This window comes from Microcaecilia unicolor, chromosome 3 (assembly GCF_901765095.1).
Source record: "Microcaecilia unicolor chromosome 3, aMicUni1.1, whole genome shotgun sequence".
Classification (NCBI taxonomy): Eukaryota; Metazoa; Chordata; class Amphibia; order Gymnophiona; family Siphonopidae; genus Microcaecilia; species Microcaecilia unicolor.
In genome coordinates, this window is record NC_044033.1 from 180,025,461 (window position 1) to 180,053,014 (window position 27,554).

At 46.3% G+C, this 27,554-nt stretch overlaps 1 protein-coding gene across 2 annotated transcripts in view; it reads left to right on the forward strand.

Annotated features, from left to right (window-relative positions):
* Window positions 1–27,554, forward strand: part of MYO1A (myosin IA) — a 160,813-nt gene that overhangs the window by 60,537 nt on the left and 72,722 nt on the right. For both annotated transcript variants that reach the window (XM_030196659.1, XM_030196660.1), the window contains exons 7-12: window positions 5,410–5,473; window positions 7,059–7,157; window positions 21,211–21,314; window positions 23,000–23,147; window positions 23,741–23,859; window positions 26,243–26,329. In XM_030196659.1, the coding sequence (XP_030052519.1) occupies window positions 5,410–5,473; window positions 7,059–7,157; window positions 21,211–21,314; window positions 23,000–23,147; window positions 23,741–23,859; window positions 26,243–26,329 (621 nt within the window). The remainder of the gene's footprint in view (window positions 1–5,409; window positions 5,474–7,058; window positions 7,158–21,210; window positions 21,315–22,999; window positions 23,148–23,740; window positions 23,860–26,242; window positions 26,330–27,554) is intronic.

The following is a 27,554-nucleotide window of genomic DNA, read 5'->3' on the forward strand; positions in this document are numbered from 1 at the left end:
TCACTATTAGCTAATCAATTTTGTTCCCACTATTCTAAAGCCATTGTATAATTGTGCAATAAGGCATCTCTTAGGGCTTTGGAGCAAATGATGTAATCCATAGGGCAGTCAGAGGACACACACTTACCTTCTTCAAGTATGAAAACATTTTCCATGAATAGAGACATATTAAAACAAAACTTAAACGATCTCATAGTAAGCTTTGATGGGCAACTCGAGAGGCTGGGAAGTAAGACCTGTGCCTCAAAATTGGCAGGGACAGATAGAGATTAAATGTGCGTATATCATATCACATTTAAAACATAGGCTATAATTGCAGGTGCTGCATATCTCTATGAGGAAGAGGGATAGAATCATAAAGCTGATATTAGCAAATAAATAACAGAGTAATTAGTAAGTGATGTCAGATAAAGACCTGATCGTTCCATCCAGTCTGCCCAACAGTCACATTCATTATCAATTCAATATTAAATCAACAATGAACATGAGATTATATACTTGATCCTGGTCTTTCTTTGGTGTTTCTGGGACATAGACCGTAGAAGCCTGCCTGGCTCGGACCCTTATATTCCATCTGCTGGAGTTGCCGTCAAAGCCCACTCCAGTCTATCCATCTTGTCATTTGCGGGACACAGACCGTAAAAGTCTGCCCAGCACTGTCCTCACCTTCTAAATTACTAGAGTTTCCATCAAAGCTCTCTCCAGCCCATCCTAAACTAGATTGCAATATGCGGCACTTCAGACTGTAGAAGCCAGCCCAGCACAGGCCTTAGTTGATACAGCCAGAGTTGTCATCTAAACACCACTCGACATGCAAACACATATGCAACCCTTTTAAGTTTTGCTTTTTATACCATTCATTTTCTAATTAGAGATCCTCTTTGTCTATCCCACGCTTTTTTTTTTAATGCTAGTTAGCAGTGGGGGAGGAGAAGACATTCTTAGGGTTGAAAGCAATGGTATCATAGCATTATGTTCCAATATTACATCAAGAAACTGCCTATGATGCCTTTCTACTAAGACGCTCTAATGTATTTAGCATGTGCTAATGAATTCATGCATTCAGCCCATAGATATACAATGGGCCTCACCAGGGCCGCCCCCGGGGCCCCGCCCCTGCCGTCCTCACCGCCCCGTCCCCCGAGTTCGCCGCTCCCCCTCCACCCCCCTGAGGTTGCCGCCACCGCTCCCCCCCTCCATCCACCACCGGGCCGGGCCCCCTGCATTGAAATCGCAGTCTCACCTCCATGAAAGTAGCGCTGCAGGCAGCAGAACACCTCCCTTCGACCCTTCTTGTGTCCCGCCCTTGCGATTTCAATGCAGGGGGCAGATGGTCAACGACGGAGGGCAGGTGGGACTGCGGTGCTGGGCCCCCCTTAGAGGCCCGGGCCCGGGAAATTTTGTCCCCCCTGCTCCCCCCTCTCGGCGGCTATGGACTGCACAGCATTTAGCACACAGTAATCATTAACATCAGTGGCGTAGCCAAGGGTGGGCTTGGGTGGGCCCAGGCCCACCCACTTTGGGCTCAGGCCCACCCAGTACCAGCATAGCTATAATGTGGCTGGCAGGGATCCCCAAGCCCCACCAGCCGAAAACGCCCAACAACTGTCCCTCCTGCATATCTTGTAAATAGCAGATCTTCGCCTGCAGTGAGCAGTGACTGATGCATACTGCTTACACCGGCCACATAGCCTTCGCTCTGATGTATTCTTGCCTAGCGGAAACAGGAAGTTGCATCAGAGGGAAGGGTATGGAGCCAACATCAGCAGTGTGTATTAGCTGCTCCCCATTGCTGGTGAAAATCTGCTATTTAAAAGGAATGCGGGAGAGAGAGGATATTTGAGAGACCAGATGGCATGCAGGTGAGAGGAGAGACCACATTATCTGTGGGATGAGGCGGGGTTCTTCTGCCCACCCATCTTGGGCTCAGGCCCACCTAAAATTGGGTGTCTGGCTACGCCCCTGATTAGCATGCCTTAATGAAAGGATCCCTGTATGAGGCTGGCAAGGCAAGTTGCTGACTGCCCTATTTATGATACCTGTGCTTAATCGTGAAGACCTGGAACCTGCACAGAGTGCCAGATACAACTCTGGCCACCTTGTTTGGCAGGCTGGATGGACCATTCAGGTCTTTACCTGCCAACATTTACTATATTACTATGTCGCTTTTCAGATCCCAACTAATATTGCATTTTGGCAAAATGTTTGCAAACCCATGTGCTGCTTCTCAAGGTGGGAATGTTTGCATGCAGGCAAGGCCTACCCTAGTTGACTCTTATGTGGAACCCAGAGCCCATCCCTTGCTGTCGTGCTATAAGCATCCCTGACCCCACCCCAGGTACAGATTTATTACTAAATCATCTCTTTAAAGAGTGAATGGGCTGAGGTGACCCGAAATATCTGTTGGGAGTTAGAACATAGAGGCCTGGACAAGAGGTCCTCTGTGCAATGTTCTAGACCTGATGTGAGGGAGGGAGGGAGAGGGGGATCTGGGTAAAAGCTGCTACAGCAAGTAGCCTGACCTTGCTGGAATGTGTGAGGTTGGTTCACAGTTCCAGAGACTGTCACGTTCATAGTGCTACTAGATGTATGTGAGGTAGTAGCCAGCAGCGTGTGGCTGGCCAGGATAAAAGGGTAATTTTATAACAGCATGTCTAGTCCAGCAAGGCACGTAAACACATATGCTGCATCTATTTTATTAAAGCAACATATATGATGAGGTGGTAGTTTTGCAAAGCAGCACCTAAGGTTAGGTGCCACAAAGGGGCATGCTTAATGCCAATTCGATAACGGCTTTGGGGCACACCTAAGCATTAAGAATAGTAGCATAAATCCACTTTGGCATGCCTATTAATAGGTGCAGTTACTTCCATAGTGTCAATAGCAGGCGTAAGTGGGTGCACCTTGCAGTTCGCACAACTGATAGCATTCTGTACGTTGCACGTGTCACTAGGTGACATGCCCCCGCCATGCCCATATTCCTCCCACATTAATGCCCCCTTTGCAGTCATACACAATCCTCCAGATTCTACATATAATGCCCAAATTTAGGTGCATTCCAAGGTGTGTGTGCAAATTGGTTAACGAGCTCTTAATAATCAATAATTAAGTGCCAGCAACCAATTACTGAAGGGAATTGGCACATTAAGAATTGTGCGTGTGTGCGTCTGGCTGCACGTTATTCTATAGGCCATGGCACCTAACTCTACTAGCACATAACTCAAAAGGAGGTGTGGCCAGGGACGTGTCAAAAAGTTGCTCGCGTAGTTCTAGAATATGGGCCTCATCGTGCCTAACTTAACTTGGGCAGCAGCATTTACACCAGGTTTTATGGGGCGTAGGTCTGGCGCTTGAAGTTCAGTGTGGGAATTGGCATTATGCACTGTTCTGGAAAGTGCAAAACCAAAAGCACAAGAAACCCTTCAGGAGTAAGACAATGGAGATTGTTTTATTGGAAAGACCCGACACAGGCTGTGTTTTGGCCACTATTCGCCTGCATCAGGGGGTCACGAAAGTTGGCAGAATTCTCTGTAAAGCAGTAACGGATCTGCCACTAACTGGGCTAATCTATAAATAAAGATACGCTGCAGTACAATTCTGCTGAAAATCCTGAATATACACTCTCAAGGCATAAGGAATAGATGTGTGCCTAAATCTTGTGAACATGGAAAACACGTTTTCTTTTTTTGGTTGCTCTGGCAATTTTATTGATAGCTTTTTCTGTAAATTAATGCATGTAAATGTAGGTGCCCCTTTAGAAATGCCCTCTTAATATGCCTTAATAGAATTTCCTCAAGGAATGAAGATGCCCAGAGGCAGGTGTAATTGGGTGTTTGCATATATACTGTACTACTACTACTACTTGACATTTCTAAAGCGCTACTAGGGTTACGCAGCGCTGTACAATTTAACATAGAAGGACAGTCCCTGCTCAAAGGAGCTTACAATCTAAAGGACAAATGTACAGTCAGTCAAATAGGGGCAGTCTCGATTTCCTGAAAGGTATAAAGGTTAGGTGCCGAAAGCAACATTGAAGAGATGGGCTTTGAGCAAAGATTTGAAGATGGGTAGGGAGGGGGCTTGGCGTAAGGGCTCAGGAAGTTTATTCCAAGCATAGGGTGAGGCGAGGCAGAATGGGCGGAGCCTGGATAAACTGTATAAACAATGGACAAGACAAACCAAAAGAGGCAGTGATCTGCTAAACAGCAGTGTAATAAATCCAGGAGCAGACCAGCAATCTGAAGAACAATGAGGTTTATTAAAAGAACAGACACCCGTTATGGCCACATTTTGCTGAAAGGCTGCATCAGGGGTAAAACTACTGGGGAATAAGTAGCAAGACTTGCACCTGACAGCCAATTCAGTTCCAAATAGCAATACAGCAGTCTGTCCTCAGAGTGGCAGCATCTCCTCACAAAGGTAAAGAATGTCATTTATTCCCCAGTAGTTCTACCCCTTATACAGCCTTTGGGAAAAATGTGGCCACATGAGGAGTCTGTTCTTTTTAAAAATCTGCATTGTTCTTTGTTTTTTCCCTTCGTGTGCGCGCGTGTGTGTGTGTGTGGGGGGGGGGGGGGGGGGGAGAGAGGTTGGTGGTTGGGAGGCGAGGATAGTGGAGGGCAGACTTATACGGTCTGTGCCAGAGCCGGTGATGGGAGGCGGGACTGGTGGTTGGGAGGCGGGAAATACTGCTGGGCAGACTTGTACGGTCTGTGCCCTGAAAAAGGCAGGTACAAATCAAGGTAAGGTATACACATATGAGTTTATCTTGTTGGGCAGACTGGATGGACCATGCAGGTCTTTTTCTGCCGTCATCTACTATGTTACTATGTTACTATGTGTGTGGGTGGGTATTCTTGTATTAAATCTCTAAAATATTGAAGTTTATTATAAACTGTTTCATATGTGGTGGGAGTATATTATTGCAAATTTTTGGATGTTGTAAGTCTGAAAACTATTGTCGATTATATTTTGCACTGTGTCAATTTGTGCTTTATTGTTTGCACGTTGTTAACGCTTCCATAGTTGAATAAAGACTTCTTTCAATTAAAAAAAACTGCATTGCTCTTCAGATTGCTGATCTGCTTTTGGATTCATTATATAAAGAATGGGTTCACATGCAAGCATTTTATAAAGAATGTTCTTAAGTGCCCATACTGTTTCTATTCTGCCTATTCATCATCCCAAGGTATCCACATGTGTTTATCATGTTAAGGGAGGCTCTGTGTATCTGTGTGCTACCTTTGCACACACATATATACCCAGCAGGCAATTTTCTAATCACCCATTGAGTGTGTAAAATTTTATTCTACATGCCCAAGTCCCTTATCAAATTCCCCCAAGTACCTTTGGTCACTCAGGAGCCAGAAAGGGAAAGTAAATGTGACACACGATTTTTGTCTCTTGTAGGGAAAGTACATGGATATCGAATTTGATTTTAAAGGGGAACCGATGGGAGGCGTCATCAGTAACTGTAAGTGTCATTTTTAGCACCTATATAAACCATAAAAGAAATCACTCAAGGCACATATATATTCTATGAAGGACATTATTCTTATCATATAGTACCATATGGATGGCACTTATATTATCTTTAAAATTACGTACAGTATAAGCATTTATTGACTTCTGTCCATGGTCTTACAGTTTGCAAGGTTAAAAAATGAGTTGAGAGGAGGGATGAGAAATATTTGCCTTCATTTCTTCACACTGCCTTCCTTCAACACTCTGCAACGACAGAACTATATACAGGGAAAGAGACAAAGTGAGCCAGCTAATTCAAATTTCAAGCAGAGCAGACAGCACCTGGAGGTGTGCATTTATGTATTTGTTGGGATTTATAACTGCCTTTATGAAGAGATTCACCCAAGGCAGTGTACAGTGGGTACAGTTTAACATAAAACTTACAATTTTGTTAACAGCATAACAATAGTAAAATAACCAAGACTAAATGAAATACAATAAATGAGGGAAATGTGAAAACAGTAAATTGAAAACTAATAATAGAACTACCATTATTTATTTAGATTTTGCTCACACCTTTCTCAGTAGTAGCTCAAGGTGAGTTACATTCAGGTACACTGGGTATTTCTCTGTCCCAGGAGGGCTCACAATCTAAGTTTGTACCTGAGGCAATGGAGGGTTAAGTGACTTGCCCAAGATCACAAGGAGCAGCAGTGGGATTTGAACCAGCCACTTCTGGCTGTACAAGACTGGAGCTTTAACCACTAGGCTAGTCCTCCACACCATACAACAGGGTCAAAAATACACAGATTTAAAAGCACTGGAATGCAAGTACCAGAGCTATAATACAATGTTAGCATAATACTAATGACATTTGGCATTACCACCCACATGACAGAGTGTCTGGTGTAGCTGCTGGTCTCCTTGGGTACTCTTCTGGGTTGAAGAATGCCAGGTAGGCTTTGGTACAAAACAGCCAGGCAACAGCTGGCATCTATCTGTAAAGCTGTATGAATCGGTGCTTACGGATGGATATCACAGGCTCCTGGCACTCAAGCCCTTCAGCAGTGGCAGAGTCCTCTGAGCATTGCTGAGATGTGAAATTAGGGGGGGGGGGGGGGGGGGGGGGGGAGAGGTTAGAACAGATGTGGAATATGTCTGTCTCAAAGAGCAGCTGCTTCCTGCCTCTAACTATGGATTCGCAGGCCCTTCAACAATAAGCTTCCTGTTTAAAATAAACAATGATAATAATTTTTTTTTGTTTTGTTACATTTGTACCTCGCGCTTTCCCACTCATGGCAGGCTCAATGCGGCGGGCACAAATGTAACAAAAAAAGTATTAACATTGTTTATTTTATTATTGTTAATAATAAAAGGATAGTTTCCATTGTGCTTATTTTATAAATATAAATTAGGAGTAGAAGAAGAATCCAGGAGAGCAGAAGAGATAGGAATAGGAGAATTGGAAGAGTGGCTGAAGGATGTCCATTCCGTCAGCCTTATCTCACATTGCTCTGGTGTTCGAAGACTTTGATATTGGATCCTTCATCCCTGGTGTTTTTAGCCCTGACTACTTTCCTTTTTCCACTTTGCAGATTTGCTGGAGAAGTCCCGTGTGGTGAAGCACGTCAAAGGGGAGAGGAACTTCCACATTTTCTACCAGCTGCTGGCCGGTGGAAGCACAGAGCTGTTGAGTATGGATAGCCTCTCTGATTCTTGTGATCTAGCTGTTGAGTATGGATAGTCTTTCTGATGCTTATGATCTGATTGTTGAGTATATTTATTTATTTATTTATTTATTGCATTTGTATCCCACATTTTCCCACCTCTTTGCAGGCTCAATGTGGAATGGATAGTGGAAATATAATAGAAAAATAGGCATTTAGTGTTATAGAAAATTTTTGGTAACATGATAATGATAAGACATGATAGTAGTATGACAAGCAGATATTATAAGACATTTCTAACTATGTGTGGAGATTTATATATATTCACATTGGTTGATCTTTGTGGTAAGCCTTGCTGAAGAGATGGGTCTTCAGTAGTTTGCGGAAGTTCATTAGTTCGTAGGTCATTTTTAGGTTGCGCGGCAGTGCGTTCCATAACTGTGCACTTAAGTAGGTGAAGTTTGACGCGTGCATTACTTTGTATTTTAGACCTTTGCAGTTAGGGAAGTGCAGATCAAGGAATGTGCAGGATGATCTTTTGGCATTCCTGGGTGGTAAGTCTATCAAGTCTGACATGTAGGCTGGTGCATCTCCATGAATGATTTTGTGAACTAGGGAGCAAATTTTGAAAGTGATGCGTTCTTTGAGTGGGAGCCAGTGTAGTTTTTCTCATAGGGGCTTGGCACTTTCATATTTTGTTTTGCCGAATGTGAGTCTAGCTGCAGTGTTCTGGGCTGTCTGAAGTTTCTTGGTTATTTGCTCTTTACAGCCGGCATAGAGTGCGTTGCAGTAATCTAGATTACTGAGCACCATTGATTGTACCAGATTACGGAAAACATTCCTTGGGAAGAAAGGTCTTACTCTTTTTAATTTGCACATTGAGTGGAACATCTTCTTGGTTGTGTTTTTCGCATGGCTTTCGAGTGTTAGGTGTCGATCGATGGTAACTCCAAGAATTTTTAGGGTGTACGAAATAGGAAGGTTCAGATTTGGTGTGTTAATGGCTGTGAATTTGTTCTTGTTATGTTGAGATGTGAGTATTAGGCATTGGGTTTTTTCTGCTTTAAGTTTCATTCTAAAAGCATCTGCCCATGAATGCATGATATGGAGACTTTGGTTGATGTCATTGGAAATTTCCTTTAAATCTTGTTTAAATGGGATGTAAATCGTTACGTCGTCTGCGTATATGTATGGGTTAAGGTTTTGGTTTGATAGTAGTTTGGCTAAGGGTATCATCATTAAGTTGAATTGGGTCGGCGATAGGGGGGATCCCTGTGGGACTCCGCATTCGGGTATCCATGTGGCTGAAGTAGTCGAGTTGGATGTCACTTGATATGATCGTGTGGTTAGGAATCCCTTGAACCAATTGAGAACATTGTCTTCAATTCTGAAGTATTCAAGGATATGTAGTAATATTCCATGATCAACCATGTTGAAAGCCCTTGACATGTCGAATTGTAGAAGTAGTATGTTCTTTCCTGTTGCGATCGTTTGTTTGAATTTAGTCATGAGGGTAACTAGTACTGTTTCAGTACTGTGGTTAGACTGAAATCCTGACTGGGAGTCATGGAGTATTGAGAATTTGTTTAGATAGCTTGTGAGTTGTTTGGTCACCAACCCTTCCGTTATTTTGGTTAATAATGGAATGGATGCTACTGGCCTGTAGTTGGTTAGTTCACTGGCGCTTTTCTTTGCGTCTTTGGGGATGGGGGTGAGTAGAATATTTCCTTTCTCCTTCGGGAAGAGTCCATTTTGTAACATGTAGTTCAAGTGTCTCTGATTATTTTGATCTAGTTGTTGAGGATGGATAGCCTCTCTCATTCTTGTGATTGAGCTCTTGAGTATGGATAGTCTCTCTGATTCTTGTGATCTAACTGTTGAATATGGATAGTTTCTCTGATTCTTTTGATTTTGGGCCACCAGCAATCAGGGGTAGGTCTGGAGTGTAGGGAACATGAACACTAGGAGGAACATAGGAGGGGGGGAGAGGAGCAGCCACAGAGATTGCAGGCTCCTTCTGTGCAAGCATGAGGTTCTTGTATAAAAGGAAGAAGATTGCATGATAGTGTGGCCAGTCTGGCCACTGAAACATCTCCCAAGATTCAGGACATCTTCTTGGTGAAAGCAGTGCCAAATATAACTGTCTTCCCTCCTTCCCAGCAGTCAAATCAGGGAGAGTGAGAAAAGGCTGGCAGCATGGGCACACAATATTCAGAAACTTCTGTTCTCTGTGGATGCTTCTCTTGCCCCTCTTATGTTTCCTGATTACAAAGGAAGCACACACCACAGTGGAAGAGCAGCTGGCAAGACTGGGGGCAGTGCTCACTGTCTCCCTGCACTGCTGTTCTCCTCCTCACACTGTGCCCACCAGAACTGAGAGGATGATTTAGATGAATCTGGGGAATTAGGGGCGGGGAGAGAGGGATAGAGTAAAACCTAAGAGAAAGGAGAGGGAGATGGAGAGGAATCTAAGAACTAGTGGAGATGAAGATGACCCAGGAGGAGGACACCAACCTTGAGAAGAGGAGGGGAGGGAGATGGAGAGGAATTGGAGAGAGGTCATAGAGGAAAGAGAGACTGAGGCTCTGATACTCAAAGTAATCCAGGCTTGCAACGTTTCATTTAGACAGGTTTAGCCAGTCTAAATGAAATGTTATTGCAGTGACTAATACATAGGGGGTTGTGGCTACTGCTTTGCTGTGCACAGAAGCAGTGACCAAAAGTACTATGCTAATAATCTTGCTAATATTAAAACAAGCTCATTAGTGATTCTTTACAGTGCTCAGAGAAACGGCACACAGAAAACCCCTGCCCTAGTACCTAAAATCATTAGGGCAGGGTGACTTTTATAGCCGTGTTTCCACCTCCTATAGGTGCCAGGAACATTCCAACCCCTTTACTGACCAATGCTCAAGGCTAACTGCATGCATATAATTTTCATGATGTTAATGTTGACCATAAGTCACTAAATTCAAATCGGTGTTCTAAATGGTGTTTTCAGCGCTGGAGTTCTGTGCATCTCCTCCTGAGAGAAATGGGAGTAGCTAGGTGGAGGGGAACCTGCTGGGGGGGGGGGGGGTGTATATGGAGAAGACAGCCGGACGGTGCTAAGGGAGAGTGAAAAAGGTAGGAGAAAGGAGGAGTTTAAAGAGGAAGGGAGAAAAGGGATGATAATGCCCCACATCATCTGCACCCCCCTTGCCTCATGTGTTATACATTTCATTTGTTTATTTGATACATCTGTTATACCTCCATTCATGAAGAACATCATAGCGGTTTACATAGACGTGATGTAACATAGACAGTTGTAAAGGGAAAAAGGATACAAGCACTTCCACGAATAGCACAATACAATAACAACGCACTAAAATATAAACTATAAGTGTGGAGTTTGAATAGCACAACAGTAAACAAGCAGTGCAACTATAAAATTAACAGCACATATAAGGTAAAGAAAGGAGGGAAAATGAAGGCTGTGGGCCATCATGACATGTCTGAGAAGGCTTGAGTAAAGAGCCAGGTCTTCAAAGTAGATTTAAATCTAATAAATGAGGATTCTCCATCAGGGGCGTAGCCAGACTTCGGCGGGAGGGGGGTCCAGAGCCCAAGGTGAGGGGGCACATTTTAACCCCCCCTGCCGCCGCTGCCACCACCGCCAACTTTGACGACCCCTGCCGATGACCCTCTTGACCCCCCCTCCCGCCACCAACCCTCCCCCGCCATCACCGTGGCCTACCTTTGCTGGCGGGGGACCCCAATCCCCGCCAGCTGAGGAGGTCCTCTTCTTCCCGCGAAGGCTTTGTTCTGTTTCCAACATCCTGCATGTACAACGTGCAGGATGTCAGAAACAGAACAAAGCCTTCGAGGGAAGAAGAGGACCTCCTCAGCTGGTGGGGATTGGGGTCCCCCGCCAGCAAAGGTAGGCCACGGTGATGGCGGGGGAGGGTTGGTGGCGGGAGGGGGATCCAGGGCCAAATCTACAGGGGCTCAGGCCCCCCTGGCCCCACGTAGCTACGCCACTGTTCTCCATATATGAATGAGTGAAGCACAGTGCAAACAAATTATACCAATATTCAGTCTTTTATATGTCCAAACAAACTTTATCAATATACAAATAAATGAATGCTTCACAGTATATTGTAAAGAAAAAGATCAAACTGCATCAAGGCCTCATCATGCCCAGCAGTTCAGATCCAGGAAGTGCCAGAAGAAAAAATACCTGATCAAACATCCACAAGCATCTACTGCATCAGGGAATCCCCTTTTCTAGTACAAGGGCAAGAAAATTTCGTTTTCTGTATACATGTCAGGGCTTCCAAGTTACCCGGTTTCGGGAGGGCAATTTTGGGCCAGTCCTGGATTTCTGCCAACCTTCTCATGATGCATTATGGAACCTGCAGCACTAATTTCAATGGGTGGAATTAGGGACTACAAGTCCCATATTGCTTTGGGATGTAACTTCAAAATCAGGACTGGCCAAAAAGTCTTCCTCCTTGAAGTGGGTAACTTGGAAGGTCTGATATGCTCTTACAAATGTCTTATCTAGTGTGTTGTCTCCACCTAGAGTCTTGTTGCCCAGATAAGCTGTTTAAATTTATATAAATAAATAATCGTATGAGTCACTCTACAGACCACGTGTATGGCCTGGGCACTCCCTTCCCCAATCATCTTACTCCTGAATTATTCAAACTGCGAATAATTTCAAAGCACATCTAATATAATAATTTGCTCCTCCAACATTCCAATGTGTCTCACTGGGATCATAACCACCTGCTGACATCACTCCTCCAACGTTCTCCTCCAACATTCCAATGTGTGTCACTGGAATTGTAACCACCTGCTGACGTCACTCCTCCAACGTTCTCCGTCGCCCCTCCCTCCCAATTCCATGGGACCCTGGAACTGGGAGGGAGGGACAGAGGGAGGGGGGACCCTGGAAATGGGAGGGAGGGAGGGGGATACTGGAACTTGGAGGAGGAAGGGAGGAAGGGAGGGAGGGGGGCCTGGAACTTGGAGGGAGGTGGAGGGGGCAGGGGAAAGATGCTGCACATGGGTTGGTGGCGGGGGCAGGGCACAGAGGACGTTGCCTGCATATGGATGAATGCAGGGGAGAGAGCATAATGCAGGGGAGGGAGGGGACCTTGAAACTCAGAGGGAGGCAGGGAGGGGACGACCCTGGAACTCGTAGGCAGGGAGGGGGACAACAACCCTGGAACTCAGAGGGCGGGAGGAAGGGGGGACCCTGGAACTAGGAGGGAGGGGGTGCCCTGACACACACTCTCATGCTCACACACACACTCTCTCTCTCTCTCACAGACACACTCGCACCCAGTCTCACTCTCTCTCTCTGTCACACACACACATACTCGCACATTCACTCTCTCTCTCTCACACAGTCACTCTCACACACACTCTCTCAAACATACACACTCCGAGGAAAACCTTGCTAGCGCCCATTTCATTTGTGTCAGAAACGGGCCATTTTAGTAGTAATAATAATAAAACCTTATTTCTAATCCACTATATCTGAAACATTCTAAGTGAGGAACAAAAAGTACATACAAAGTAAATTATAACAATACAAATCAAACAACATAAAATACAATAATAACACAACAATAGTACAAAATCAGGGGCGGACTGACAGTGATCTGGGTCCCCACTGCCACCCTCACCTTTGTTTCCAGCAACCCCTGCACACTACAGCCCCCAGGCCTATCTTGAAGAGCCCTCGTGGTCTAGTGACCTCTTCGGGGGGAGGGGGAGGGGGGAAGAACCCAACTCTTTCCTGCAGCAGTCTTGCAGGAAAGAGTGGGTTCTTTCCTGCCTCCCTCCGAAGAAGTCACCAGACCACCAGGGCCCTTCGGAGGGGGGGGCAGGAAAGAACCCCACTCTTTCCTGCACAATGCCGCTGCTGTACCTGGCATCACCACTTCTTCTTAATGGCTACCGAGACTTCCTGCAACAGTCTTGCAGGTCTTGACAGTCTCGGCAGCTATTTTGAAGATGTGACTCTGGTACCGGACAGAGCAGCGCAGTGGGAAGGAAAGAGTGGGCTTTTCAAGGTAGGCCCAGGGAGGGCCCACTGAGGCCCACTGAGGCTCGAGGGGGCTGTAGTATGTGTGTGTGTGGGGGGGGGGCCTTGGCAGCAGGAGTAAAGAGCGAGGTGGCATAGTTTGCAGATGATACATTACTTCAAACAATCAAAAACAAATGTGATTGTGAAGAGCTACAAACAGATCTTGGGAAAATGGGTGAAGTACGATAAATGAATTTCGGCATAGATCAAGTGTAAAGTAACACAAAATGAAAATGATTCAACCTTTTCACACACAGAAAATCTCTAGTGCAGCCTTGCCATTTACATAAAACCTTGGAGTGATGGCAGTAATTCTCTAAAAGCAGCAGTAGCAAACAAGGAAAACAATTTTAGGAATGAAAAGAGAAAATTTACAAAATATAGCCAAAAGGGCTTTCCTGCCATTTTACAATGCCCTGAAATACCCACATCCTAAAGACCCAGGGCAGGTCTGTTCTCCTTATATTCTAACAAGAGGAGGGCAGCAAAGATGACCAAGAGAAGGAACAACTTCTGCTCAAGGAGAGAGATTGAAAAATGTCTGAGTGGTGACATGACACAGGTATGGAAAGAGTAGACACAGAATGAGGAATGAGGAGCCCAGTAGTGATCCTTGGTTGGCTAGCACCTGGGGCGGATAACCGCTGCGTCCCCCCCCCCCCCCCGCCGGGTGCAGCGTCATTGTCTTCCCCCCTGGCGCATCATCTCAAGTCACCCCTCCCTCTGGGTGCATTGCCTTACATTCTGGGGTGCTGGGAGCAGCCGCATGGCTGTTGGCTCCGCCAGTTCCCTGCTCCCGCTGCCCTGGAACAGGAAGTAACATCAGAGGGAGCAGATACCTCACAGCTGCTCCCTGCATCTTCCCTGCAGTGTGCACCCGGGGCAGACCACTCCCATCACCCCGCCCTTGGTATGCTGCTGGAGGAGCCCGTAAACTGTCAAACCACTACCAAAAAAAAGGCAGCCCTTGCTTGTACCATTAATTAACGGGTGGCCCTTGCTGTCACCAGATATCATGGACATAAATTGTACAGCTGGGTTCAGAAAGAGGCTAGATAATTCTGGAAGAGAAAGTCAGTCCACTTGTTTAGAGGGCAGTTGTTATAAAAACGTAACAATTGCCATACTGGGTCAACACGAAGGTCCGTGAAGCCAGTATCCTGTTCCCAACAGTCACCTGTTCCCAACAGTCACCTCACCAATCCAAGTCACAAGTACTTGGCAGGATCCCAAACAAACAGATTCACTCCCTGTTCTTCACACCCAGAGATAAGTAGTGACCTTTCTAAATCTACAAGGTTAATGATGGATTTTTCCTCCAGAAGCCTCTCTAAACCCTTTTAAAACCCAACTCTAGTAAGTGCCTTCGCCACATCTTCCAATAACAGATTCTGCATCTTAATTGTACACTAAGTGAAAAAAAATGCTGCCTATGATTTGCTTTAAACATACTCTCCCTCCCTTCATTTGATATATATTTTACATGTGAGAGCGGAGAAGCTGCAGAAGTCTGTCTGCTCTACTTACTTAAGACTAGAGAAGGAGAAACTGCTGAGCTGTCGAGTCCACTGTCCTTAATCAAGTCTGGTGGCCCACTGACGCCGGAACGGAACTTCCCTCTGCTGCGACCCGCCCTTGCGGGAGAAAGAAGTTACCTTAGAAGGGGGGGGGTGGGGGTGTCGCAGCAAAGAGAAGTTCCAGCGTTGGCGGCATTGGCCAGTGTAGCTGATGGCGCTGCACTTCCTGCACGGAAGAAATAGGATGGGGGTGGGTGGGTTCCGTGACGGGAACAGAGCGTTGAGCACCAGATGGAGAGAGAGAGACAGCTGGAGTGTCGCGGTCAGGAGAGAGGAAATTGTGTGGGTGTGAGTTGCGTCACGTGGGAGGTTATCATTGGGCCCCCCACTGCCTGGTTGCCCGAATGGTCTGTCCGCCCCTGTACAAAATCATTCAAAACCTGAACTACTGGAGCTGCTCTCCCATCTACACATATGCTCTCTCTTTCGGGGCAATGTCTCCAAATGGGTTAGTTTTGAACCTCTCTCCTAAGCCAGGGCATGTGGAGTCTGATCTCAGGCTCTCAAATTTAGTGCTAACGCTCACTGTAAAGCGTGCATTATGCCAAAGAAAGCTTCCCCGTGGAGTTCGTAAGATGTAACATGTAAAAACAACTTATCCAGGTACGCTTGGAAGTTCTTTTAGATCAGGCCTGTGGCACCCAAACCATGGGCGTAGCCAGACATTGGCGGGAGGGGGGTCCAGAGCCCAAGTGAGGGGGCACATTTTAGCCCCCCTGGCACTGCCGACCCCCCCCCCCCACCGCCGCCGCCGCCACCACCACCACCAACTTTGACCCCCCCCCTGCCGATGTCAGACTCAGAAACAGAATGAAGGAAGAAGAGGACCTCGGCTGGCGGGGGTTGGGGTCCCCCGCCAGCAAAGGTAGGCGACGGCGGGTTGACGGCGGGAGGGGGAGTTGAGAGGGTCGTCGGCAGGGGGGTCCAGGGCCAAATCTACGGGGGCCCAGGCCCCCGTGGCCCCACATAGCTACGCCCCTGACCCAACCAATGGGAAATATCTCTGTAACTATCTGCCACTTTTTCTTGGTCTCAAACTGCATTTCTTGGTACTTGTGGATCTTTTCTCTCTCCATGCGATTCTAGCAGACACGCTGGTGTTTTCCTCTTTTAATCACTGAAGGGCCCTTCTAACTAAGATGCGTAGGTGCCTACCCACGTCTAACGCATATCAAATTGGAACTACCACCTGGTACCACATGCCCTGGGCGGTAATTCCATTTTTGACGCGCATCCAAAACACGAGGTAGAAAATATATTCTATTTTCTACCGCGTGGCGCTTACCTGGCAGTAATCAGCTGTTTACGTGTGCTGACGCTTACTTCCTAGTTAGCGCATGAGACCTTACCACCAAGTCAATGGGTGGTGGTAAAGTCTCAGGCTGAAAATGGAAGCGTGCTGGTTTTAATTTTGCCACACTTACATTTTCGGCCACAAAAAAAGGCCTTTTTTCCAGGCGTGCTGAAAAATGGACCTGGTGTGTCCAAAACACGCGCCTTCACCAGCACCGGCCATCTTTCGGTGTGCCTTAGTAAAAGGGCCCCTATGTTTGGTGGATTAGGGGTGTCCTCTAGTTCTTTGTTGGGGTTGATATCATAGGCGTAGACTGGGGGGGGCGAGGGGGGGCAATGCCCCCCCAAACGACGATGACGTGAACTGGCGCTAGAAGTGAAAAAAAAAAACAAGCAGGCACGCGCTCGTCTCCGTCCGCTTCGCTGCTTCCCTGCCCTCTCTGTCTGCATCCCGCCCGAAAGGAAATGACATCAGAGGAAGGCGGGACGCAGACAGAGAGGGCAGGGAAGCAGCGAAGCGGACGGATACGAGCGTGTCTATCTACCCCCTCTCTTCCTACCCTCCGGCGCAGGCAGCACCAATCTTCTCTAAGTCTTTCTTGTTCCTGGCAGCGGTAGCGACGTACACGCTGCCTTCAGCTCTGCCCCGAAGCCTTCTCTTCAAGTTCCTGTTCCTGCATAGGTGGGAACAGGAACTTGAAGAGAAGGCTTCCGGGGCAGACCGAAGGCAGCGTGTACGTCGCTACCGCTGCCAGGAACACAGAAAGGCTGAAGAAGACTGCTGCCTGCACCGGAGGGAGTGAGGAAGAGAGGGGGTAAACGGAGTCACGATCCTGGACCTCGCGGGGGGGGGGGGGGCAGCAGAGGGAAGATGAATGGGACTGGGAGGGTGGAGAGCAGAGGGAAGGAGTAAGAGATGGATGGGACTGGGAGGGGTGGGTGGGGAGCAGAGGGAAGGACCAGGAATTGGATTGGACTGGACTGGGAAAGGAGGCCAGAGGGAAGGAGCAGGAGATGGATGGGACTGGGAGGGGTGGGAAGCAGAGGGAAGGAGCAAGAGATGGATGGGACTGGGAGGGGTGGTGAGCAGAGGGAAGGAGCAGGAGATGGATGGGACTGGGAGGGTGGGAAGCAGAGGGAAGGAGCAGGAAATGGATGGGACTGGGAGGGTGGGAAGGAGCAGGAGATGGATGGGACTGGGAGGGGTGGGAAGCAGAGGGAAGGAGCAAGAGATGGATGGGACTGGGAGGGGTGGGTGGGGAGCAGAGGAAAGGACCAGGAATTGGATGGGACTGGGAGGGTGGGAAGCAGAGGGAAGGAGCAGGAGATGGATGGGACTGGGAGGGTGGGAAGCAGTGGGAAGGAGCAGGAGATGGATGGGACTGGGAGGGGTGGGAAGCAGAGGGAAGGAGCAAGAGATGGATGGGACTGGGAGGGGTGGGTGGGGAGCAGAGGGAAGGACCAGGAATTGGATTGGACTGGGAAATGAGGTGAGCAGAGGGAAGGAGCAGGAGATGGATGGGACTGGGAGGGGTGGGAAGCAGAGGGAAGGAGCAAGAGATGGATGGGACTGGGAGGGGTGGTGAGCAGAGGGAAGGAGCAGGAGATGGATGGGACTGGGAGGGTGGGAAGCAGAGGGAAGGAGCAGGAGATGGATGGGACTGGGAGGGTGGGAAGCAGTGGGAAGGAGCAGGAGATGGATGGGACTGGGAGGGGTGGGAAGCAGAGGGAAGGAGCAAGAGATGGATGGGACTGGGAGGGGTGGGTGGGGAGCAGAGGGAAGGACCAGGAATTGGATGGGACTGGGAGGGTGGGAAGCAGTGGGAAGGAGCAGGAGATGGATGGGACTGGGAGGGGTGGGAAGCAGAGGGAAGGAGCAAGAGATGGATGGGACTGGGAGGGGTGGGTGGGGAGCAGAGGGAAGGACCAGGAATTGGATTGGACTGGGAAATGAGGTGAGCAGAGGGAAGGAGCAGGAGATGGATGGGACTGGGAGGGGTGGGGAGCAGAGGGAAGCCTACTGGAAAGAAGACACTGCATAAAACAGAAGACACTGGGACCAAAGTGAATAGAAAAACTAAATGATCAACAAAGGTAAAAAAGTATTTTATTCAGAATATATTAATTGAAATATGTCAGCTTTTTGAAATGTGCATCTGTGATATTTTGCCTGTAAATTTCAATTCCTTCCTCCATATTAGCATATTCATTTGCATATGTATATATGCAAATGAATATGCTAATATGCTCCGCCCCATCCTTTGCCCCCCCAAATGAAACAGTCAAACTACGCCTATGGTTGATATCCTTTTTGATGCCACAATGTCTTGCTTGACTGCGGTAAGTTTCTGCATTGCTTTCGTATTTGTGGGGCCCTTCTTCAGTCCATCTACATCACGTCAGATTCTGCAAGCAATTTCTCCCTTGTACGCTTTGCAGCAGTTTTCAAAGACAAGCCTCCACGTCCTTTCGCCATGAAACTCGCCATGGGTGAAATATCCCCACAGACCTTTACCTCTGCTTTTCATGGTTTAGGGTTTGTGGTTTATTTGTATTTGCTATACTGCACAACACCGACAGGTGGAACAAGGTGGTTTACAATCTAAAAAACAAAAGGATTAGAAAAAGGGAAAAAGAACTACAATTTGATTGATAGGACAGAGGAGACAATCATGCAAGATACAGGCAACAAAAGAAAGACATAAATATCATAGAAAAGAATCAGGTTAATATTGTGCAGTGGTAGCTATGCCTGTTGTACAATGCCTTGGGTGAATCTCTTCATACAGGTGGTTAATAAATCTCAATAAATAAATAAATAAAAATGTGTTCTAAATGCCAGCATTGGCATTTAAAAAAGAATGTGTCCTTTCAGTCTTGTGATAGGGATGGTGCTTGCACTCAGGGCTGCCGAGAGACTAGGCCGGGCCCAGGGCAAGGGCACCCCGCCTCCGCCCCCTCGCTGCTGCCGCCCCCTGTTGCTCCCCCCGACGCTGCAGTCCCTGGTCTCACCTGCCTGCCTCCACGGCTCCGGGCCCCCCTGCATTCGAAGCGGCAGTCGCAGATCTCCTCTCTTCTGGCCTTCCCTCCCTGTGTCCCGCCCTTGTCTGATGTAACTTCCGGTTTCCATGAGGGCGGGACACAGGGAGGGAAGGCCAGAAGAGAGGAGATCTGCGACTGCCGCTTCGAATGCAGGGGGCCCAGAGCCAAGGAGGCAGGCAGGTGAGACCGAGGACTGCAGTGCTGACGGCCTGACCTCGGCGCCGGGCCCCCCTTGGAGGCCCGGGCCTGGGGAATTTTGTCCCCCCCGCCCCCCCTCTCGGCGGCCCTGCTAGCACTGAATATATTGCCACTACGTGGTTTCATTTAGGATGTTTTTTTCCCCCTGGACTCAGTTAAACCACATTTCTCTGCGGATATGGCTGAATATTGTTACTGTCTGTATAGTTGGGTGTTCTGTCTGTGCTATTACTACTACTTATCATTTGTATAGTGCTACCATACATTTGCTACTGTGAACACTAAACACGCAAGAGACAGTCCCTGCTCGACAGAGCTTACAACCTAATCAATACAGACAAACAGGACAAATAACTAGGGATTATGAAATTAGTAATGGTGGGAATGATTACAACAGACATGGGTTCTGAACAAGTGAACAAGAGTTAACAGTTAAAAGCAGCCTCTAAAAGGTAGACCTTTAGCCTAGATTTGAATACAGCCAGAGACTGAGCTTAAGGTACTGACTCAGGAAGTCAATGATAGTCCCTGTGTAAGTGACTAGCTAGTTAGTTGATTCTTCCATTAAGGACTTGGGAGAAGATCCAGGCGTTCACCTGCATCCTGAAATACAGAAGTCTCATGTTAGGCAAAGCCTTTCTGGGAGTGCATTCCGTAGGTGGGGGCTAATCCTGAGAAGGCTTGCTGGAAGGTGTCACATCACGTGATTTCCTTTGGAGAGGGTGTGGTTAGGGATACTCCTTGTGAGGACCTTAGAGACCTTGAGGATGCAATAGAGGGAGATCTGGTTCTTCAAACACTGTGCCCTAACTGCCCTAGCAACTCTCCATATAGGATGGATTCAGTAAATGGCAGTCAAAATTCGGCACTGGAAAAAAGTGGTGTTGAACAGTATTCTATAATGAATGTTCTGGGATTGGCGCTCTTTATAGAACAATGCGTAGTGTTGGGATCCACACTAAACTTTGTGTGTGAGGATTTATACCAACTGAAACCACACCATTCTATAACATTGCGGGCTGCACATTGATGCACATTGGGAAGAATAATCTGAATCATAGTTACCTGATGGTAGGGTCCACCTTGGGGGTCAGCACCCAAGAAAAAGATCTAGGTATTGTTGTAGACAATATGCTGAAATCTTCTGCCCAGTGCGCAGCAGTGGCCAAAAAAGCAAACAGGATGCTAGGAATTATTAGGAAAGGGATGGTAAATAAGACCGAAAATACTATAATGCCTCTGTATCGCTCCATGGTTCGATCTCACCTTGAGTATTGCATTCAATTCTGGTCTCCGTATCTCAAAAAAGATATAACAAAATTAGAAAAGTTTCAAAGTAGAGTGACCAAAATGATAAAGGTGATGGAACGCCTCCCATATGAGGAAAGGCTAAAGAGGTTAGGGCTCTTCAGCTTGGAAAAGAGACAGATGAGGGGAGATATAATTGAGGACGACAAAATCCTGAGCGGTGTTCCAAAAGTACAAAGACTAGGAGACTAGGGGACACTCAAGGAAGTTACACGGTAATACTTTTAAAACAAATAGGAAATATTTTTTCACTCAACAAATAGTTAAGCTCTGGAACTCTTTACCGGAGGATGTAGTAACAGCAGTTAGCGTATCTGGGTTTAAAAAAGGAAGACCAGTGCATGGGTTGGGGGGTGATGTTGAATTGCGTGTGGGGGGAAAGACGCCGGATCATGCCGACGACAGGGGTTGGGAGTGGAAGAGAGCAGACAAGATGTTTGGAGGAGACAGGAGATGCTGCAACATGATTTTTAAAATCACAATTAATAATTAATGCATTAAACGCAGAGTTAACTGTGATTAACTTACAGCCCTAATGACAACATATCCCTTTTTTGTTCTCCATCTCCTCTGCACTCCGTAGAAAGCCTAAAGCTTGTCCAAGACTGCAGCAAGTATGACTATCTGAACAAAGACCCCAGGAGCCTGGAGGGCATGGAAGATGCAGATAAGTTTCAAACTGTGAAGGTACAGCCACTGTCTCTCTGTGTCATGTCTTGGTGGACACTGACTCCCTAATTCTGTAATCTCAGTACCGAAATGCAAGCACCATTTGCGCACTAAGATTATAGAATACCAGCTTTTACACATGTGACTGTTACGTTCGATCACATATGTGCACTGTGCCTGCTCAGCGCTATTCTAAGAATATGAGCATGCAATAATAACACGTAACTGCAAGAGGGTGTTTACAGTAGGAGGCACATGGGTGAGACATGGGCAGGTCCCACATTTACTATAAGGCATGCGCTAAAATGCAAAAATGTATGCTCCTAAATTATGAGCATAATCTGCTCCAAAATAGATTAAGTTCGTAATTTAGGAACATAAATTATGCTCATTAATTTAGGAGCATAACCTTTATAGAATAAGGCCCTTAGTTCCTAAATGTTGGCCCTCAAATGCTGACTTATGCTTTATTCTATAACAGAATTTGGGCACCCAGATGCCATTGTAGAATTCACAATCCTCAGTAGGGTTACCATATTTTGTCCCTCAAAAAGGAGGACACATGCCCCACCCCCTTTCATGCCCACCCTGCCCCTTTCACACCCCACCCCACCCCCTTTCATACCCTTGCTCCGCCCCTTGTCACATTTTCCCTCCCCCCTGTCACACACCCCGTCACTCCCCCTCCCCATCCCTTACCTTACCACTGCCCTGGTGGTCTAGTGACCTCTTCGGGGCAGGAAAGAGCCCCTTCTTTCCTGCCCGGAGCGCTGCCCTGCATGCATCCTTCTTGTTCATGATCTCGGCGCCGATTCAAAATGGCCGCTGAGAGTTGAAGTCTTGCGAGGTCACTTCAACTCTCGGTGGCCATTTTGAATCGGCGCCAAGATCACAAACAGGAAGGATGCATGCAGGGCAGCACTCCGGGCAGGAAAGAGGAGGCTCTTTCCTGCCCCGAAGGCGGAAGAGGTCACTAGACCACCAGGGCAGTAGTAAGTAAGGGGAGGCTAGCAATCTGCCCGTTTGTCCAGAAATCCGGACAAACGGGCAGATTGGCAAAACCCACCCGGTTGTCTGGACATGTCCTCAAAAAGAGGACATGTCCGGGTAAATCCGGACATATGGTAACCCTAATCCTCAGCCTTTTAGCGCCCAAATTTGGGCAACCTTTATAGCATTGCCTCCTGAATATGTCATTGTACCCCCTGAATGTGTTTATCTTCCTGCCTCTCTCTCTCTCTCACTTTCTGTGTCTCTGTCTCTTAACTTGTACTTATACACACACAGACAAAGGAAAAATACTGACTCTCCACAGATGACAATAGCCATCAGCTGTGAGCTGCCATGAAATCTTCTGGGCAGTATTGCCTCTGATTTGAAGAAATACAGGGGAGGAGGTCTTGATGTTATCACATTGGCTCTTGCCTGCCCCCCTAACTGCTGACTTGTTTTGAGGATGGCAGCTCATTTTCTGATAGGCCTTGTGATGTTTTCTGAACCAATGAGTGTTTCTGTTAGACATGTATGGTGTGATCTTGGTTTTTCTGTTGTCATGTTTTATTGATTTTATGTATGCTATTATTGTAACCCACTTTGGATTAAAAGCAGGATATAAGTAATAAATCTATCTCTGAATGTCACCAGGCACCTTGCCCTGACTCACTGCCCAGTAAATGCCTTTATATGAATTTTCCGCTTTCCAGAATGCCATGGAAATCATTGGTTTCTCGGAAGCAGAAGTGACTTCTGTCCTGCAGATTGTAGCTGTTGTCCTCAAGCTGGGAAACATCCAGTTGAACAACCAGTTCCAGGCTAATGGAACGGACTCCTGCTATGTCACTGAGACCAAAGGTCAGCAGGTCACCACTCTGGAAGTGTGGGGGAGGGCAGAGTGAGGAGTATGGAGAAAAAGTTGGGAAGGGGGTAGGGTGAAAATCTGTATTTATCCCTTTTTATAGTAGGTGTTTTTTTTTCATCTAAATACATATATTTAAGGAACTCTTTTCCAGCAGTTCATGTACAGATTTGGATCAGGTTTCTGTCCTTACCAGAATTATTCTCTAGCAAATGAGGACATAGAAGGATCCAGCCGTGAACCTCCTTCTCCCTCAGTGTAGATGTTAAGGGTTGCGTGGTGGTGGGTAGAACTGAATAACTTTCAACTCATGACACTAATGCCTGCAGCGCTATGCATCTGCAAGGGAGCAAGGATTCCCATGTACCTGGCTATAGGTCGCTGGGATTAGAGGCAGTAGGAACAGGAGGGAGTCCCACTCTATTCATGCCATCCACTGCCTGACTTCTGTAACCAGGGACAGTACAGCTGCAGTCAGAGAGGACTTTTGTACATTCGTGTATTTTGAAAATATGTTAGGAAGGTTGTTCTGGATTATGGTCTTTGATGGTGTTAATTGGACTCACTGGACCTAGTTTTCTTTTCTCAGTCCTGCAGGAGATCTGTCAGCTGATCAGTTTGGATGCTGACGTCCTGGAGAATGCCTTCTGCTCCCGCACCTTGGAGGCCAAGAAGGAGAAAGTGGTGACAGGTCTGAACGTTTCTCAGGTATTTCTCTCTGTGAATCTCCAAAGAGAAGGACTAGAGTACAATCTGGTTAACTGCTCTATTCTATGCTGGGAGGCTGAGGATACATATTTATTTATTATTTATTGATTGGGATTTATTAACCACTTTGATTGTGTACAGCAAGGACCGCTTGATATAAAACTTACACAACTTGCACAGTAGAACAATTATATAACAGAAATACGATAAATGTCAGCAGAATACAAACAATATGCATAATTATATAAACAGCTATGGTTTTCAGTCCTGTCCTAATGATTCCACAGCTGGTCAGGTTTTCATCCATAGAAGATCTAGTATATGAAAATTAAGTCAGGCATATTAAATATGGGTGTCCTGAAGACCTGACTGGCTGTGAGGTCACTGGGCCAGGTTTGGATACTGCTTCTTTACCCCTGTCTTTCCTGTTTTGTCTCTTAGTTGGCAATAGGGAAGGGAAAGGGAAATGGGACTTGATATACTGCCTTTCTGAGGTTTTTGCAACTACATTCAAAGCAGTTTACATAGTATATACAGGTACTTATTTGTACCAGGGGCAATGGAGGGTTAAGTGACTTGCCCAGAGTCACAAGGAGCATGCACTTGAATAATCCAAGTTGGTTAGAATGTGTGCTATCAATTATAGCCCTGGTATACTGCAGTCAACTTTCAAAGGAAAACCAGGCATGTGGTTCCCCTTTGAACATTAGCAGCTGCAGATTCACATGGTAAAGGCAGTCACGGAAGCAGGGTCAAAACATTGTTGGCCCAGTATTCAAAAAAGCCGAGCGCTTAAATTTGTGCTTAAATTAGCTTCCTAAGGGGCCCTTTTACTAAGGCACACCGAAAAATGGCCTGCGCTGGTGTAGGCATGTGTATTGGACGCGCGCAGAGTCCATTTTTTAGTGCGCCTGCAAAAAAGGCCTTTTTTCTGTGGCTGAAAATGGATGTGCGGCAAAATTAAAATGAGTGCACGTCCATTTTAGGCCTGAGACCTTATCGCCACCCATTGACTTAGAGGTAAGGTCTCACACGTTAACTGGGGGGTAATCATCAGTGCACGTACACTGACAATTACCACCCGGTTAGCGCCACATGGTAGAAAATAGAAAATATTTTCTGCCACGTGTTTTGTACGTGTGTCAAAAATAGAATTACCGCTCGGTGCACACGGTAGCCGGGCGGTAGTTCTAATTCGATGCTCGTTGGACACGCGTAGGCACCTACGCGCCTTAGTAAAACGGTCCCTAAATTTCTGCTCTATTTTCAGTCAGAAGCATAACTTTTCAGCTGAAAATTCATCTTAATGCAGGAGCTTAAAAAGTATGCTTATAAATTAAAATTGCCAAGATTTTTGAGTTTAATTTATAAGCCTAGTGCTGAAAATCAGTGCAAAGCTCCTAACTTCTTTTTCATGCCCTAAATCTGCCCCATTACCACCCAGATTATATGTTTCTAAATTTAGGAGTTCAGTGAAATTTTCAAACAGATCAATTTAAGAGCATAGAGGTCATTATTTAGCTGTCAGCAGTATTCCCGGATATTCAAAGCTGGGACCTGTGCGGGCTTTGGCTTTGACTATCCAGTTATTTTTAAGCCTGCTAACATATAGCTGCTTAAGTTGATATTCATCACTTAAGGAGCTATGGGTTACCAAACGGAAATAAGACAGACATTTATGAAGTAACCCTGGCTGCTTAATTTATTTAGATTTCGCTCATACTTTTTTCAGTAGTAGCTCAAGGTGAGTTACATTCAAGTACTCTGGGCCTTTCCTTTTCTCTGGAGGGCTCACAATCTAAGCTTGCACCTGAGCCAATGGAGGGTTAAGTGATTTGCCCAACATCACAAGGAGCGGTAGTGAGATTTGTCAATACAGGTGCTTTAACTACTAGGCCACTCCTGCACTCCATTTAAGTGCTGAATATCAACACTTAAGTGGCCAAGTGCTGATTCTGCCTATACAACCCCCACTTAGCTGGTTAATTGCCACTGAGGGTTTTTTCTTTTTTTTTACTGCAGTTTAGCTCAAATTATCTGCAGCAGGTTCCATTTTATTCCTATGGGCCCTGCTACAGATAACTTGAGCTAATCTTTAGTAAAGGACCTTTTGAATGACTAGCCCCAACTGAGTGATTTAATTGGTCAACGGCTAGCTAAATCATTTTGAATGGGCCCATAAGTCTCAAAGTTAGGAGCATAAAGCCTTTGAAAATCAGACCCTGTGTATATATTTGAAATGTATTTTTCCTTCTCCTCAGAGCAATGTTTATAGCGTAGTGATTAGAGCTCATTTTTATATACTGAATTTAGTCCATAATGCTCTGTTGGGTGGGTCCTGCTGCTCTGCACTGAAAACACGTTCTGCATTTTTGTCTTTCAGGGTTACTATGCTCGGGATGCCCTAGCTAAGAATATTTATGACCGACTCTTTAACTGGCTTATTGCTCGCATCAACGAGAGTATCCGGGTGAGTGTACTTGTTTGGCGATTAATCTACAAGGTTTCAGTTAAGGAAAGATCTCAGGTCTTGGCCTGTGGGTTCACGCTTAAAACTCATTTGCTTCAAGAGGCATTTGGTGACAGGCTGAGGACCTAATGGCTACTGGGTCCTGGGGTTGACCAACATATGGGTACTGAGATACAACTGTCTACTGTTTTGACTTGGTATGCGTGTCTTTGTATTCCTGTACACTCTTTGCTTAAAACTCAAGCGGACCACACCCTCTTCAAGAAGTTGCTGAAGACCTACTTCTTTGCTAAGAGACTTACTCCCCTATTTACACCGCTGATTGATGCACCCTCCCTGACCCCTACCCTGCTTAGTCTCACATTGTTAGCTGTTGTTCCCCCTGTCTATTCTTTGTATACTTTTCTAAGATTCTTACATTGTAAATTTTACTTAACTTTCTGTAAGCCACATTGTGCCTGCACGAGTGGGAAAATGTGGGGTATAAGTGAACCATAAATAAATTGACAATTGGCATTCTTTTCAATTTGGTGGTAGAAAACAGCAGATCAGAATCAGGATTACTTTCTTTAAAACTTTATTCTCTCTGGTAGATAAAATACAACCAAACAAGCCTGATACTGGCCATGTTTCACTCACACAAGGGCTGCAGCAGGGTCTAAAATAATACCAAGTGATGCATAAAAATCACCTCACGAACTTGCCAAAAGATGGCAGCCACATACAACATTCCAACAGTGCTAGTGCTGGCTGCTGCCTTTTGGAGAGAGATGCTGTAACCAAGATGGTGTGGCTGAAACACGGCCAGTATCAGGCTTGTTTGGTTGTATTTTACCTATCAGAGAGAATAAAGTTTTGAAGAAAGTAATCCTGATTCTGATCTGCTGTTTTCTACCGTCACAAACAGAAGGCAAATTGCTCCACTGAAAGGAAGGCACCCAACAAAGAAGGAGTAGAGCAATGGAACCTCTCGCAGATGGTGTTCAAAATTGTCTTTATTGGAAACTAAAAGAATGACCCGACACGAATTGTGTTTCGGCCTTACGGCCTTACCGGCCTGCATCAGGGGTCTAGGTAGGACATCAAACGATTAAAATCTCCTGTTGGCAATTTGAGAACAAACAAACAAAATTGTACGGTTGTCACTCCAAAAGGTATAAAGTACATACCGCAATCACTCTGTGGGTTTTGTAAACTGCTTTGCTATTTTTCAAGGAAACGAGAT